The 17,653-nt window shown below is 45.3% G+C and overlaps 1 protein-coding gene across 1 annotated transcript in view; it reads left to right on the forward strand.

The window, feature by feature from the left end:
• SLC26A8 (solute carrier family 26 member 8) overlaps nt 1-17,653 on the forward strand; it is an 88,035-nt gene that overhangs the window by 31,633 nt on the left and 38,749 nt on the right. The window contains exons 10-15 of the mRNA XM_054980395.1: nt 8,516-8,593; nt 10,131-10,226; nt 13,845-13,951; nt 14,703-14,772; nt 15,337-15,429; nt 15,504-15,638. Of these exons, the coding sequence (XP_054836370.1) occupies nt 8,516-8,593; nt 10,131-10,226; nt 13,845-13,951; nt 14,703-14,772; nt 15,337-15,429; nt 15,504-15,638 (579 nt within the window). The remainder of the gene's footprint in view (nt 1-8,515; nt 8,594-10,130; nt 10,227-13,844; nt 13,952-14,702; nt 14,773-15,336; nt 15,430-15,503; nt 15,639-17,653) is intronic.

Here is a 17,653-nt window from a genome sequence, read left to right on the forward strand (position 1 = left end):
AGAGAACTTCCACACAGTAAGTTTTCTCTTTTTACAAATAAAACTGCCTAAATAAAAGTTTTACATGTCCAGGGACGCCTCCCTGGACTCCGCCCCTGTAGAGGCCCAACTGTGGCAGCACAGAGATACCCCCTGTCACTACCAACTGCTTTCCCAGCCCCTGTAGAGACCCCAACTTTCTGAGGACGGACTCAGGGACAATGATGGAGGCTAGGCAACCCCCTCCCAGGAGACAGCTGGCCCAGCTGCAGCAAAGGTGGTGCCAGGAGCCCACCAAGGGGCAAAGTCAGGGCCATGAAGGGAGCCAGTGGAAGACCCATCAGAGAGGAAGCCATGGCAGCAAGTAGCTTGGGGACAACGCCAGCTCCTTCCTCTCAACCCGGAGAATTGGGGCTACCCCAGAGAACGGGCGCAGAGCCCCAACAGGGACCTGCTGCCTGCCTGCCATGACACCTGATGGGAACCAACCAACTCCCAGGGAGCAGGGGAGGGCCTAGGACATGGGGTGCAGCTTCACCAACCCACTGATCACAGCTGGTAGCCTCCTAGTGGGAGGTGCAGGAGGACCAAGAGAAAGTCACTCCTTGGCCCTGCTCCAGTCCCTGGCCCTGGAATTCGCCTGAGGCCTGTGGGTGGGTCTGGAGGGGATGGAGTTTGGAACCGTGGGAGGGATTTAATGGAGACTCAAGGGGTGTGTGAGGTGGTGGAGTTGCTAGGAGAAGGAGAGGAGTGGATGGTGGAGTAGAGCAAGCATGGGCAAGGGGGAGAGCGGAGGCTACGAGTCAGCAGGTCCAGCCTCAAAAATGACGGGGTCAGAACCAGGGTGGCACCACCTGGCCCTCAACAGAGGCCAGCTGGAGCCCAGCAAGATGGCCGATGGCCAAGGGGCAAGTCTGCCCCCCCCAAGGGCCCACAGGTGGTGGAGAATGTGAGCAGTTGGCTCATGGTAAGACGCCCCTAACCTATCTCCCTGCCCCTCCAGGGTTGTTGAGCAGTTGGCCACTTTTGTACCCTTGAACAGTTCTCCCTCCTTTGCATAGAAACTGGGTGGACTTGGCAGGTGTCGGGTCTTGCCAAGTGAATCCCCAAGCACTTCACTGCATCACTCAGGTGTATGAATTAAAGTTACTTTATTGAAGAGAAATACCAGTATCAAGATAGTCAGACAGGATCATAGGCTGAAGTGACGCAAAGTAGCAGAGCAAGATTAATTACAGGGCACAGTCCCCGCCCCCCAATGGTAAAGAAAGTCCGTTAGGATTTTGGTGCACTGAGTCCAGGAGCCAGGAGAGAGGGTAGGAGGGAAAGGATGAGCTCTGTTCAGTCTCTTAGGAGGTTGGTGTGGTCTTAGCTGGAACTTGAAGGGTACGTTCTCAGACTGGCCAGTATATGGTAACCAAAACACCTGCAAGATAAGCAGCTAGCAACCAGACAGCAAAACAGGTTCCCTCTGCAGGTTCTCAGAGGTACTCTACACACTGCAGCAAGAAATTCATAACACATGGCAGATATGCTGGAGGCATATATGACAGCAGGCACCTCAGTGGCTGGAACAGAACCCAAGGAAGACCTGCAAATGCTCCTGACCATCACCATGGAACTTACCTAGTTTGGCCAGTGGCTAGCAGAGCACCAGGAGCAACTCCTCCAGGAAGTGACCTAGCAGCAGCGGGAATCCCAGGAGCACCTGGTGAGAGACATAACCCAGAGGCATCAGACAGTGCTGATGCGAGAACTCTCCCACACCTTGGGTGAAGCTCAAGGAATGACCAGGATGGTGGGGCACCCAACCCCCTCGACCCTAGGTGACCTCCCATATTCCAGCTAACAAAGCTAGGGCCAGAGGACGGCGTGGACACCTTCCTCAAAGCCTTTGAGTGGACAGCTGAGGCAGCCCAGTGGCCCCAAGAACTTGGGCTCCTACCTGACAAGGGAGGCCCGGGAGGCATGGATGGCCCTCTCTGAGAAAGGGGTGGCCTTCACGAAGCTGAAGGAGACTATCCTCAATAGATATGAGGTCACACCTGACATCTACTGCATGAAACTTCATTTGATATTCAAGCGAGGGGATTGCCCCCATTTTTTCATGGCCACTTTACAGGATACTGCCCAGCTCTGGCTGAAGCCTGAGGTGACAGACAGGAGATGTACAGTGGAGGAGATGGTCCTAAAGCAATGATACAAGTGATCTCTCCAGGGGCTAGGTCCTAGGTTGCCTGCAGCAAGCAATAGGACCTCCCAACAGCCACAACCCTGCTTAATTGTTAGCAGCAGAACCCAGGGAGCCCAGGCAGGAGCCCCTCCAGATGGAAGGCAAACCCGCCACCAGCCAAGCCTGAAAACACCAGCGGGATCACCCTCCCCAGAGGGGGCCATAGGGATTCTGGATGCTGGCACCAACCCAGACTGCCCCACTGGGACCAGCAACAAGCAGCACCCCAAGGACCCAGGGGCTTACTTCAGCTGTGGGCAGTGGAACGACTTTTTCCGGGAATGCCTGCTCGTGGAGCATGATGTGGGCTGGGAACTGGCCATGCTCTTGGCTGTCCAATCCTCACATCCTCTACCACATCTAATCACGGTGGGTATTGCTGGCTGACAGCTAACCACCTACTGGTCATTCCCAGTATATGACATTCTGATGGGCAAACTGGAAGACTGTGGACTGGACTATAGGACAGTTTGGTGGATAGGGAACTGGTTAGAGGACTGCACCCAAAGAGTGGTGGTCAACGGCGTTTCATCAGATTGGAGGGAGGTCCAGTGGGGTGCCGCAGGGCTCGGTTTTGGGCCTGGTACGTTTCAATATTTTTTTCAATGATCTGGATGAAGGAGTGGAAGGGCTGCTCATTAAATTTGCTGATGATACCAAATTGGGAGCAAACACCCAAGAAGATAGAATTAAAATTCAACAAGACCTGAATACTCTGGAGACGTGGGCAGCTGTGAATAGGATGCAATTCAACAAAGACAAGTGCACAGTATTACATCTGGGCCACAAAAATGGGAAGCACAAATACTGGATGGGGTATACTGCCACTTCTGGGCAGTAGTAAATGTGAAAGGGATCTTGGGGTAAGAGTGGACTGTAAACTAAATATGAGCAGTCAGTGTGATGCGGTGGCAAAAAAGGCCAATTCAATCCTGGGTTGTATCAAAGGGGCCATAGCGTCGAAATCGCAGGAGGTCATAGCCCCTGTCTATACTGCCTTGGTCAGGCCGCACCTGGAGTATTGTGTGCAGTTCTGGAGGCCTCACTTCAAAACGGATGTGGACAAAATCGAGAGGGTGCAGAGGAGAGCAACGAGGATGATCAGGGGTCTGGAGACTGAGCCCTACGAGGAAAGGCTGAGGGCCTTGGGAATGTTTAGTTTGGAGAAGAGGAGATTGAAGGGAGACATGATTACTCTCTTTAAGTATTTGAAAGGCTGTCATTTGGAGGAGGGCAGGGAGCTGTTCCAGTTGGCAACAGAGGGTAGGACCCGAACCCGGGCTTAAATTACATGCACAAAGGTACCAGCTGGATATTAGGAAAAACTTTTTCACGGTCAGAGTAGTTCAAAAGTGGATTCAGCTACCTAGGGAGGTGGTGAGCTCCCCTTCACTGACAGTTTTCAAGAAGAGGCCGGATGAATATTTGTCAGAGTTGCTTTAGGCTGATCCTGCACTGTGTAGGGGGTTGGACTAGATGGTCTGTATGGCCCCTTCCAATTCTATGATTCTAACAACAGTTGATATACTTTTTTTTAATCTTTGTTTTTCTCCGTGGGAGGGTCTGAGACCCTTTGTGAGGCATATAACGCCTACCGGACAGTGGCAGCTCTGTCTCAATGATATGGTTGCACCTCCTCCCAGCAGTCTGCTGGTGGTTTGCACCGCTTCCATTGCTTGCTTCCATCAGCATGTGAAAGAATACCCAGTCATGAGGTTCCCCAAGCAGTATCAAAAACAAACTCAGCCAGTGGAACTGGCTCTTATCACCTCACTGCCATTTCCGGTTCTCCTGAGTTGAGATGCACCAAGTGTTGCAGGCCCGAGTGCTGGCCCAAGCAGCATGATCAGAGTCCATATCAAGGTCAGAGTCCAGAGTCACAAGCCAAGGGTGGGTCCAAAAAGCAGAGTCTGGAGGTCCAAGGTCAGTTACTAGCAAGTTCAAGGGTTACACGCAGTCAGAGTCAGGACATAGTCCTAAGGTCACAGGAAGAAAGCAAGGTTCAATGAAGTGGTCGCAGCAGGAGCAGGAATCTGATGTGTTGCTTCCATACCCAAAAGTTCTCTTTGGCTGAGTCATGCACTGTTTGCAGCCAGCTGCTTGGGAGCTATCCTGATGCTACTCTTTGTCGCTATCCCCAATCAGCTGGCATAAGCCTAGGAGGCAAATACTACACCATCTTTCCTGCAGCTCCGTGAATTGTCTTTGTCTGCGGTGCTCCCTGGGTGTGGGTGACTCTGGAGGGTTAGAAGCCCTTGGCTGAGTTTTACCTGTGGGCTTGGGACTGGAGGGTGTTGGTAACTCTGCCTCAGCTGCTGGTTGTGGACTCTGATCAGCCGGCAGCTGCTCTTCCTCATTGCCGGCTTCTGCTAAGTCAGAGCTGTCTACACGAGGCTCCTCTTCTTCTGAGGAGTCCACTGAGTCAGCGCAGGCTACATGAAGCACTTCTCCTCTGGAGGAGTCCTCACTATCACTGAGCTCCATGACACCAAATTTCCATGGCACCTTGCACATGGCCACTACCCCACTCACCTCCTCCCCCTGAAAGTTCAGGGGATGAGCTCATCTGGAGAAGCCACCAGCTTAGATGCCTGAGAGGTGGACAAGGAGTTCCAAGCTGTCCAAGAGGCCGACGACACCCTGTGGGCCCTATGCAATAAGAGTGGAGGTGAGTGAAGGAGAGGTACAGGATGACCCCTGGACTGTCCGCTTCCCCACATTCTTCAAGTGGTGGTCATCTGGTACAGAATGACCCAGATGAGGGGCAAGGAGGTCCACCAATTGCTGAATCCCCAGCAATACCATGGGGAAGTGTTGGGTATTAGCCCACAATCATGCCTGGGCAGGGCCGCAGGGGCCCCAGGGCACTCTTGCTCAGATCCTAGCCTGTTCTTCTGGCCCTCCATCTCCTGCAATGTCCAAACATTTTGCTGATCCTGCCCAACCTACCAGCAGACCAGCAGATGACCTCTGCTCCAGACCCCCCTGGCTCCCTTGCTAGTGATGCACATACCATTCAAGCGGGTGGCCATGAACTTCATGATGCCCCTTCCCAGGACAGCCAGAGGTGCCTGTTGCCTGTTAGTGCTGATGGACTACAGCAACCACTACCCCAAGGCTGTGCTGCTCCACACGATGCACAGGTAGGACTACCTTGAGAACGCCTCATGGACCATGGGACCCTGTTTACCACCACCATCACTCAACAGCTTTGTAGGATGCTGGGGAGCTGCCAACTTTTCACCTCTGTCCATCACTCCCAGACAGATGGACTGGTCAAGAGGTTCAACCAGACCATCAAGGGGATGCTTCGCCAGTTGGCCTGAGACAGAACTTCCCAATAAGACCTCTATGTGGATCCCCCTATTCTTTGCAGTCTGAGAGACTGCCCAGGCTTCCGCTGGCTTCACCCCATTTGAACTTCTGTATGGGCAGAAACCCCGAGGCATCTTAGAAGTGATCAGCAGCCAATAGTCACCCACAAATGCAGAACCAGGCTGTCCTGCTCTCAACTATGTCCAGCAGCTGCATGAGAAACTGGAATGAGCCCAGGAAGAAGCATGTCGCTACCGACAGGCAGCCCAGGAATACCAGAAAAGCCATAACGACCGATACGCCTGGGAATGACAGTTACACCGTGAAGCCCTCGTCCTTGTTAGCAGCAAGGTTATGGGTGCCCCCAGGAGTGACCCTTGGCAGGGGCCCTTCCCCATCACACGAATCCTGAGTCCCCATCCTCAGGATGCTTCCGCAAGCACCTTCACATAAATTACTTGAAAGAGTGGCACGACCAGTGACTATCTGAGTGCCAACTAGCAGATGACCTCCTGGAATTCATCATAAGGGAACTGTCATGAAGGCCTGGGAAGAGGGAGAAGCCCTCCCAGAACTAGATCACCACCTAGCAGCTCCGCAGATCGTCCAAGTCAGGGCCCTGCTTAGGATCCTGCCTGGGGTATTTTCTCTATAGCTGGGCTGTACATCAGTTTTAATCCATGCCGTTCTGGCAAGGTTACCCTCATTGCTTGGAGACCTATACCCCGGAAACGATGGAGGCCATGGCCTGGGAGGTTGAGGAAATGCTGCACCTCAACATGATTGAGCCTTCTGCAATGCCTAGTGGAACCCCATTGTTTTGGTCCCCATGCCCGATGGATACATCAGGTTCTGCATTGATTATTGAGAAGTTAACAAAATCATGCAGTTCGACACCTAGCCCATGGCCTGCGCCAATGTGCTGATTGATCAGCTGGGCATAGCATGCTATCCCTCAGCCCTGGACCTCACCAAGGGCTACTAGCAAGTGCCCATGGCCCTCGAGGATGGAGAAAAGATGGTCTTTGCCACTCCTTTGACATACATGGGGCTGTGGCCACGTTCCAATAGCAGGTTGACAAGGTGCTAGCCCAATGCCAAGAGTATGCCTTGGCATACATAGACAACATAATTGTCTTCAGCCCTGATTGGGAATCCCACCTCAAACACCTATGCAGCATTCTCCAGGCCCTGGCCGAAGCTGGGTCTACAAAGAGCAAGTTGGGGTTCCAGCAGTTTCTCTACCTCGAGTTCCTCATGGGCAAAGGGACAACTTCGACCGTCCTGGAGAAGGTGGCCACTCTCAAATAGGTTCCTTCCCCGACCACCAAACGTCAAGTCTGACAGTTCCTGATGCTAGTTGGCTGCTATAGCAAATTTATGCCCCACTTCGCCAGTCTGGCCAGCTCCCTCTCGGAATGTTTGAAGAACCGACTAAATGCCGTCATGTGGACACCCAAGTGACAACAAACATTCCAGGCCCTCAAGAAAGCCTTGTTGATGTCCCCTGTCCTACAGAATACCAACTTCTCAAAGCCTTTCAAACTCCATACAAATACCTCAGAGACTGGACAAGGGTCTGTTCTTTTGCAGGAAGTCTCAGTGGGAGGATCACCCAATTCTGTTCCTCAGCCACAAGCTACAGGTGACTGAACGCAACTACATGACAGTTGAGAAGGAAGCCCTGGCAGTCAAGTGGGCCATCAGAGCAACTTACTAACAACTCCTTTAAGCTAGTCACCAGCCACACACTATTAGTCTGGATGGCCAGAATGAAGGATCTCAAGATTCTCAACCCCAGAGTAATGCGGTGGTATCTTTCACTCCTCCCTTTCAGTTATATTATAGAACACTGACTGAGAGGCCTAAACATGAATACCGACTTCATGTCGCAGATATACAAAGAAGATGGCCCCCTGACAGAAGTCTCTGGAAGAGGGAGTGTCCAAGACACCTCCCCAGACTCTGCCAGGCACCCCACCAGCCCCATAGAGGACTTGCCATGGCAGCGTGGAGGAAGCCTCACCGTCAACACCAACTGCTCCCCCAGAACCTGCAGAGACCCCAACTTACTGAGGACAGACCCGGGGATGACAGGGGAGACTGGGCAACCTCCCCAGGAGGCAATCAGCCCAGCTGCAACAAAGGCAGCACCAGGAGCCCACCAAGGGGTGAAGCCAGGGCCAAAAAGGGAGCTGGCAGAAGAGCCACCAGAGAGGAAGGCACAGCTGCAAGTAGCTCAGGGACCACACTAACTCCTTCCTCTTGGCTTGTACAATTGGGGCCACCCCAGGGAACAGACACAGAGTTCTGACAGGGAGCAGCCGCCTTACTACCGTTACACCCAGACCCTAGGAGATCTACTTGGCCTGGGTGGCGCACAGGAACTGCCTGACACCTAAGAGGTGGGAGAGGGCCAAGTTTGCTGGGAGAGGCCTCACCAATCTGCCCAACTGTGGCCAGCCACCTCTGAGAGTGGGAGACTCAAGAGGCAAGTGGAGTGGTGGAGTTCAGAGGAGAGTAGAGGAGATGAGCAGATGGTGGAGCAGAGTAAGCGTTGGCAAGGGGGAGAGCAGAGGCTACGAGCCAGCAAGGGGGAGAGCAGAGGCTACGAGCCAGTCCAACCTCAAGAACATCAGGGCCAGGATTGGGTTGATGCCACCTGGCCCCCAGCAGAGGCTGGCCAGAGCTCAGCAAGATGGCCAGTGGGCAAGGGAGGTGGTTTGTGCCCTCCTAAAGGCCCATGCTACATAATAATTTTGTTGTGTCAAACTGCTTTTATTGATTAAATTGTTATCAAATAGATAAAATATTCATCAGTGAGATCCAAAATGAAATTTTAGCATATTAATCTTCACTAAAGTGATGATTTTGGATATACACTGAACACGATAAACTATTGTGCTTAAAAACTTGGATTTTTGGTGATGAACAGAACACTGGTGCAAAATGTAATCAATACCATTTTTAATGTAGTATTTTCCTTAGCTTGCAGCTCTAATTGGAGCATCCATAATGCTGGTGACAGTGCTAAAACTTGGAAACCACTTCCAGTCTCTTCCAAATGTAAGTGAAATGTGAAACAGAATCTAAATAAATAGCAGTAATTTGATTCATTTGTTCCAGAGGAGTAGCTGCATAAGGAGATTGCAGGAAAAATAAGCAAGAATATTGTGGTACCTTAAAGACTAACATTTTATTTCCGCATACGCTTCTGTAGATTAAAGCCCACTTGTTCAGAAGCTGTGACTGGATCTTCATTATGCAGACGTTTTATGTATAAGTTGTAGGAAATAAAAAACAGGGTTAAGGGACAATGAAATACAGGAAGTACAGAATAGGAAGTAATTATGTGACTTAAATTCTATTACTTTATATTTACCAGAAAGGAAGATTGCCCTGAATGAAAAGCAGTCCTTCTAATAAAGTTATACAAGAGTTTTGAATATATGAATTTAAGACAATTCTCTCTTTTTCTTGATGGCACATGGGGAAAAAGTCTTCCTTTCAGATGAAAAGGGTAATAATGAAAAAATAGAAAGACTTCAAAAATTAACACCTGTAATTAGTGGTATATCTCAGCTATAGTGAGATAGAAATCTCATCCTGGAGTTAATATTTGGTATAAAACTAAATCAAGCAAATAGAAGTCACAGTATAATTATGCAACAGTATATATCATCATAAATAACACAAACTTTCAAGCCAAGCAAAATCAGTTAATTCCTACATTTGCATAAATCAGATATTTTGTGTGCTTACTGTCCAAGCTTATTTAACAATTTCCAGTACAACTAGTGTTGCCAGGTCCCCCAGGGTCCAAACCATAGCCAGTTTGGTTTAGTAGTTAAGAGCGGCGGGACTCTAATTTGGTTCCCCATTCCTCCACTTGAAGCTAGCTGGGTGACCTTGGGTCAATCACAGCTTCCTGGAGCTCTCTTAGCCCCACCTACCTCACAGAGTGTTTGTTGTGGGGATAATAATAACATACTTTGTAAACTGTTCTGAGTGCGTTTAAGTTGCCCTGAAGAGCAGTATATAAATTGAATGTTGTTGTTGTTGTTGTTGTTGTTGTTGTATTGTGGGGGAGCATGTGCGAGGGAAACATACTGGCTGCACAATAACATCATATCCAGGAAGTGATGTCATCACACGGGCCTCATGCTGCCCCTGGGAGTGCTCCTTTGCAGCAGGCTGATTTCAGCCCGCTGCCGAGTGTGGGAGCACTGCCAGGGTGGTGCCATGGCCCCTGGAGTGCTTCTACACTTCACAGTAGGTAGATTCAGTGCATTTGAGGGCCTGGGAGGTGCATTCCCCTGCCTTTTCCCCTGATGGCCAGGTAAACGGGGATGGTGGGTGGGAGTGGGGGATCCCCCACCCCCAGCAGGGGACTGGCAACCCTACTCCAGAGCATGCAGGAGTGCGTTCTGGAGCTCCTGTTCTCATTCCACGCACCTTTCCCCCCCTGCCAGCCAGATAAGAGGCTGGCAGTGGGGGAATGCTGGGAGCAGGGAATCCCCTTACCTGACTAGAGTATCTGAGAACTCTATGAAAGGTATTATCCAGAACTATTAAAAAGATAATGTTTTTCTATTTTTCACAGGCTGTTTTGGCAGCCATTGTAATGGCCAACATGTTCCCATTTCTTGAAAAGTTTATGGATGTCCCTTCCTTGTGGAGACAAGATAAATATGATTTTGTAAGTGTCGCGTGATCCACATAAAGTTGGGTGGGGATAACAGACTATTTGGAAGTAATGCACAGAAGAAGCATCTTATACATCATTTGCCATAGGACAAGAATAAACAACCTGTTCTGAATGGAAAAGGTCATTCTGAAATAGATGATGGGCTGGAGGGCTACATATCTCATAATTTATATTTACATAAACATTGTAGATATAGGGCACGTATGTTCTGATTTCCCTTTGTATAATTTCTATATATTCCTAGTATGCTTTGAAGAGAGTTGTTTGATATGCCAATCAAAAAATTATCATGACTGTAAGACATATGCAGCATACCATTAATCTCTACAATGCATTTCAGGAAAGGACACAGTCTAACCTTATGGTTCTGCTGAGCTGGCAGATGCTGTGCCACGAATGTAAAAGCATTATGTTAGTATAAGATTGTCACAATCCTATGTACTTCTAGCCCTGAAGTAGAAAGCAAAACTGTACCCACAGAAATATCATATAACAAAAGCACTGATAAACGCACCTGCAGCATTCAGCTCTGCCACCATGCACCAATAAAAAGGTAGCACATGATTTATGCCCTTCTGTAACCCAAGCATGAAAGATACATGGTTGTTGTGGGTTTTCCGGGCTGTATTGCCGTGGTCTTGGCATTGTAGTTCCTGACGTTTCGCCAGCAGCTGTGGCTGGCATCTTCAGAGGTGTCTCAAACCAAAAGGGGCTATCAAGGTTGCTCACCCACCTAAACTTGCCAAAAAACACAAATGAGCACTGATGCAGTAAACTAAATTCTTCACACAATGTTCACAAAAATAATTTAGTGAATTTGAGAGTAATATACAAAAGTGAAATACAACATGTGAAATTCTAAAACATCATAATCACTATAATGTCATCACAGTCAGTTACACACAGCAAGGTGTTACAACACCGAGTAGCATGTGTATCCTCAGAAAAGGGAAGAATCCCAAGAGTTCTCTTATGAGCTGTCTTCAATCAGTACACTGAGGATTCCCGCTGGAACCGCGGGGGCAGATGAAAAGTCCCTCCGGAAAAAGTGGAAAGGAGCTGGAAGACTGGGACCTTTGGGTGCCAAAAAGATCAAGAAAGAAACAAGAAAGCCATGTCATAAGAGACAGCCTCATTCAAATTTTGGACTCGGTTAGAAGAAGAATAAGCCCATTGATATTGCCACTATTTTCACCGATGCTTTTTGTGACAAGAATCATAGAAAAGATAATGACTTTGTAATGTACCAAGACATGATGAACCTCAAGGAAAGATAAAATCATGGCAAGAAATTCAAGACGACAGGGGGGAAAATACAATGGCTGATATATTTTCAGGCAGTTTCCAGAATACAAGAAGCCCTGAAGGAACTCAGAGGACAGCTAAGGAATCTTACCGATTTTGAGAAAATAATCACATAGAAAAAGGAACACATCTTGGGTCTAATATATAAACTTTTACTCCAATATGATACTGAAACAGAACAAGTTAAAGTGTGCATGATAAAGTGGATGCAAAATTTCGGAGAAGAAATAACATTTCAACAGTGGGAGAACCTTTGGACAAAAGGTATAAAATTTATGGCAAGTCAAACACTAAGGGAAAACTGGTACAAGATGTTCTTCAGATGGTACATTACACCAAAAGACATCGAGAAAATGGGCAAGAAATATGTGGGGTTATGTTGGAAATGTAAAGAAGAAAATGGTTCCTTTTATCACATGTGGTGGACGTGCCACAAAAGCAAAACGTTCTGGAAAGAAATACACTCGGAGATGCAAAAGATTTTAAAATTTGATTTTGCCATGAAACCACAAACTATGCTGTTGGGAAGACTACCAGAAAACCTAGACAGAAAATTACACGAACTATTTAGATATTTACTGATAGTGGCAAGGGTGGTATTTGCAACCAGATGGAAGGAAAAATGCCCAACTAGGGAAATCTGGAATGATAAAATGGCAGAATATGCAGTGATGGCAAAACTGACAAGCCACTTAAACAGAAGACCAATGAGAGAATTTGAAGAGAAATGGAGGAATTATTTTACTTACAAAGGATAAAAAATGCATAAAATGTTTTAGTTTTAGAAATCTGAATAAGATTGTATACTGATATATTGTTATAGATTGAATATAAGATAAGATGGAAAATGGTTAAATATTAATGATGAGGTAGAATATTTGATATGGAAACTGGCATAAAGTCAAGATAAATAGAAATGATCTGTATAGAAGCATTAGACCATATTAAGATATAGCACTAAGAATGTACATGGAGACCGCTCGTTTTGACCTTTAGTTGATCCAAAATTGAACACTGAGTAGGAAAAAGAACATATTTAGTTTGTGAAGGTAAATGTGAAAATGCACAGAAGCTGGAATAGTAGATGTAATCTTCACTTTAATATTGATGAACTCTGATTAAGATATGTTTTGTGTACTCTGTATTTTAATAACTCTTGTAGTGAAAAATCTTACTGTTCCTTTGACCTCGTTATCCCACCCTCTTTTTTCTGTACCCCTCTTTGTTCTGAAAAAAATGGAAGCCTTACATTTCCAATACACGTGCCAGTTCGCCTACATTTCCCAAGATCCTTCCTAGCTTTGGGATAGGAGAAAGAGAAACTGGAGGGAAAAGGAAGGCCAATTGGCACCAAGGAGGCTGGGCCGTGGGAGGAATAATATAAACCCCACCTCCCAGTACAAGAAGGCATTCTTTTGTCAGGAGCTTCAAAGCAGAGAAGCAGCTACCAGCAGGAGAGGATCTGTCAGCCAGGGAAGGTGTGTTGAACCCAGGAAGGGCCAGGTACTGTAGGGACCAGTCAGGTAGCCACATTAAGAGGCTTTATTGTTTTCTTGCCGGCTCCTTATGGTTAATTTTGCCCTGCTTGTTGAAAAGTATCCCCTGTTAAATTTCTTGCTTATAAGTCTTATTTCCCCATCTACTTGTTTGCTGATTGCCCATCTTGTTAAATAAAACTGTTTTATTCTGCCTGGGTTCTCATGTGTCTAGCTCAGTTGGTCATCTGACAATGTCCTCAGTAGAGGGAAGCTGTTTCGAAGGGTGAAGTAATGAGGGTATTCTGGGTCCTCCCTAGCTGAACTCCCAGACCAGGGTTGTGGCAGTCAGTCAGGCCTTTGCTTGCTTCAGTGCTGAAGAGGACACAAAGGAAAGGGGTGTGTTTGTGAAGTTTGAAGGCTCCTGGGATGTAACACTCTTATTGGACAGGCCTGCACAAGGTCCCCTGACCCCATGACACACCCTATATTTATACTGAACCTAAGCCGGTCTGGATCTGGTCTGTATATGGATGAGTGATCTTCTGGAAAACTTAAACCTTCAAAATCAATGAAAGGCAGATTATAATTTTTTTAAAAAACTGTATATGCTGCTTGAAATATTTCAGTCATACTTGGAGTGACCTATAAGTTTTAAGGGCTCAACTTAAGACTTGGATATAAAATCTGTATATATTGAAGAATCTTTCACAATTTTTGTTCCCTGTAAACCAAGAATGGGTCCACTTCATACAGCTCACTTTGCTTTAACTGTATATGCATACCCTTAAGTAGCTAACATTGTTCTTGTTTCATTTATATTTCAAAGGGAATTTGGATTGTGACCTTTCTGGCTGTACTCTGTCTTGGTCTGGATATTGGATTGGGAATTGCTATGGGATTTGCCTTTTTCATAATAAGTGTCAGATCACACAGGTACTGTCACATATTGAAGTGCTGTGTTAAGGAGCTGCAGATTAATGTGTGTGGAGAACTTAAATTTTGTAGAAGATAATAGAAAAGTACATTAGAAGTTTAAATGGATAGATGATCTCTATAGAGATCAGGCACTAGTAGAATGTGATAAAGATCATTAAAAAGAATAGTGGCAATCTTTGGACCTCTCTTGGTGTCAGATGCCATAACTTAGTTATTATGAAAAAGAATAAGAAACCTGTAGTGTATCCTCTAACTCAATGATCCTCAACAAGATAACTGTGAGGGCCATGGTAAATACCAATGGTCTCCTGCTGCCTACGTATTGTCCTACTTCCTAAACTCTTCTATACCTCTTTGTTATTTCTTTTCTAGACCCCTTCTTCTCGTTGTCCACCTTCATCCCATTCTCTGTTTAATACCTTCATCCTATTTACACAGTGTGACAGAGCATAACATCAGGCCATTACTTGCTATTCTTTTTATATCCATTTTCCGAGAGTGGGAAAAGCTGTGTAAGGGAAATTTGTCTCTTTTAGATGAACTCTGAGCATTCAGTTATTTGAAACTATAATTTTATAGTTGTCTGTGTTCATCAAAGCACCTTTCCTAAGATTATGAATTCCCAAATATTATCTTAATAAACCAGGATTACTTCATGGTATTCCTATGGTAAAAAAGACCAGGATGAAAATTTTGGAACCATTGGTTCTACTTAATCACTAAGAAAGGAAATCTGCTTCTTTTACAGAATGAAGATGTTGATATTGGGCCAGATTCCAAACACAAATATTTATCGCAGTTTTTCAGATTATAGTGAGGTAAGGGGAAAAATAAATACTCTTTGCTATTACCAGTCTCTTTCAATAGCATATCAGCTGGTACATTAGTATGAGTGCTATGTATATTTATTATATGATAACAGGCAATATAGAGCTGCATTTGAAAAACATATGGAAATATTTGAGAAGATGACATTTCCCTGCAAGTATCTCTGAAAAGCAAATTATGTGGTCTTTCTGACAGGCTATAATCAACACCTACCATGTGTACTTATCACTTGTTACCCTGAAATCAGAAGTAAAAGATTTGTGGAACTTATATTTTGTTATTCTCATGACAGAGAGAACATCTGCATAATTTAAGTTGCTATTTTATGTGCCTGAATTTATCTGCTACTAGCTCAAGACAAAGAAGCAAAATACTCTTCTTCTGGAGATGCACCTACGGATGTCTGCTGAAATTTATCTTTTGTGGTAGTAACTAAGATACTTTTAGTGCCAGCAGAAGGAAATTTGAGCAAAATTTTTTTTTTCTCATATCAGCAATTCATAACTTTTTTATTAGGGACAAATATGAGATTTACATTTCATTTTATTTTTCAGGCCATAGAGATACAGGGAGTTAGAATATTCCAGTGCTGTTCCTCCATTTCATCAGCCAATATGAAACATTTTAAAGATTATGTTTTACGGAAGGTAAATTACGTTCAGAGCCTATACACTAGAAATACATTGTGGCCTCTGATAAACTATCCCTATTTATATTTCAGATGGATATGAAGGCGGTGCCTCTTGATGAAAATGAGATGAGAGCTTTGATATCAGTCAGTCTATCTAGTGTTAGAGCACAGAACAAGGATTTACAGTGTGCCTGTGTTTGTGACCCACCTGAACCATTACCCAGGGTCAGTGGTCTCTCTTATTTTGTTGTTATTTTTCAGTGGACTATATGTTACAGAAAAAATGTATAGTTTCATGTTATCCAGAAATTTGTCATTTCCGGGGCCATTTTTCAATCTTATCTGTTACTTTCTTTATTCTACATCTAGTATCATACATTGGTTTAATCATCAGTATGGTAATATGAATTTTTTAAACGTATACTGTGTTGGAAATATTTCACTTTCTTTCTAATATTCTACTATACAAATGCTAGCAACAGTCATCAAATTCATTTCTTCATCCAGATCCACTATGGCAATCAAATTTCATATGCAGTTTACTAAAATTATTTAAGGACCATTAGGCAATTAATATCATTTTTGTAATTAAAGATGATATACTACCCCAGTACTTTGACAATATCTACGGCAACTCCAAAAAATGTGCAATATTGAACAGACTTCCACGACATTGCTAACAATTATTCATTGAAGTATGATATTTACAATTTAAACTATATGCTGTTAAATAACAATGGTATATGTCTTTAAACAATTCTTTTTCACATCTGTAAACATTGACCATGAAAACATGTTACTATAATCTGATACATATACATTTGGGGAAGCCTAACCTTAAAGAAGAAACCCTTCTTCCATCACCTCTTACTCCTGTGCTAAAAGAGATGCTGGCTTGAGGGGATGACGCACAAACAAATAACTAAAGAATCATTTAACAAAATAACAAGGCTCGTAGGACAGCTTGAAAAGGGCACTGGGGGGCGGGGTGTCACATGGGATAATGCCAGATGCACGAGGAACAAGCTTTTCCCCTCCAGCCAGCTTTTCGTAGCTCTTAGGCACCATCCACAGGAAGAAACGATGGGAAAGACCAGGGGAAGCAAGAACAAGCCTGCCAAAACTGCTCCCTCATCTCTGAAAGCAATTTTTTCCAGCCAGCAAGGCCAGAAATGGTGCTGGCATGGATGCAAAAAAATCAACAAAGATGGCCACCGCAAGCGAAGAGGAGGTAAATGAAAACGAATTGCAGGCACTCAGTGTCGAAATTAAAAACAAAATCAATATGCTTGAAGATAAAATTGCTAATAGAATTGAGATTTTGTTAAAACCTATCATTGAGCAGCTAAGTGATAATAAGGATACCATACAACGTATCTCAAACTGCCGACACAGCCCTACAGCTAGGCCTGACCCTACAAGTGGAAACACAAGCCTGCAGTCCACTGATTGGCTTAAAAATAAATTTATTGATCTTGAAAATAAGTTAAAGTTTAATAATCTTAAATTTAGAGGCTTCAAGGAGGCAGCTGAAGGCACGTCTGATCTAGCAGCCTTCCTCGCTGGGTGGCTGGTCATAGAATTAAAACTAGAAGATGGTGTTGCACCACTTATCAAACATGCCTATAGACTAGGCCCACCACGCAATTCAAGAACAAAAATAAACAGACATCGTAGTTAAATTTTCAAACAGCCATACCAAAGAAAAAATCCTTTGTGAAGCGAGGAAAAAGGGCTATTTCACGTTCCAAAACAATAGGATCCAGGTCTTTCAAGATCTCTCAGCCAAAACCCTCACCCATCGCAAGGAGCTTCAACCAATTACATCTAGGCTGTCAGAAGCAAATATTACATACAGATGGGTCTCATCTACAAAGCTTCAAGTTTACCACCAGGGCAGAGTGTTTCAGTCTGCTGACCCAGAGTCTGGCAGACAACTCCTAAAAGAACTGAACCTGAAACACTAGACTGAAGACAACAAAAAAACAGCTGGGGAAAAGACCAGCAAAATTGGGACCCCAACAATGTGGAACAGGATCCCAATAAAACAATCCCCATGACTTCAAGCCGAATTTCACTGATACATTTCCCGCGGAACTGGATTCTGAGCTAGTGTAAGGATCTGCCAAGTAACTCTCAAAGACTTCACTGCATGAGTTATAGTACTTTATTGATAAGCTACTAGAATCATACCCTTACTGCATTCCTTGGCAAGAATGGCATTTCTCTACAAGCACATA

This window comes from Eublepharis macularius, chromosome 5 (genome assembly GCF_028583425.1).
Source record: "Eublepharis macularius isolate TG4126 chromosome 5, MPM_Emac_v1.0, whole genome shotgun sequence".
Taxonomy (NCBI): Eukaryota; Metazoa; Chordata; class Lepidosauria; order Squamata; family Eublepharidae; genus Eublepharis; species Eublepharis macularius.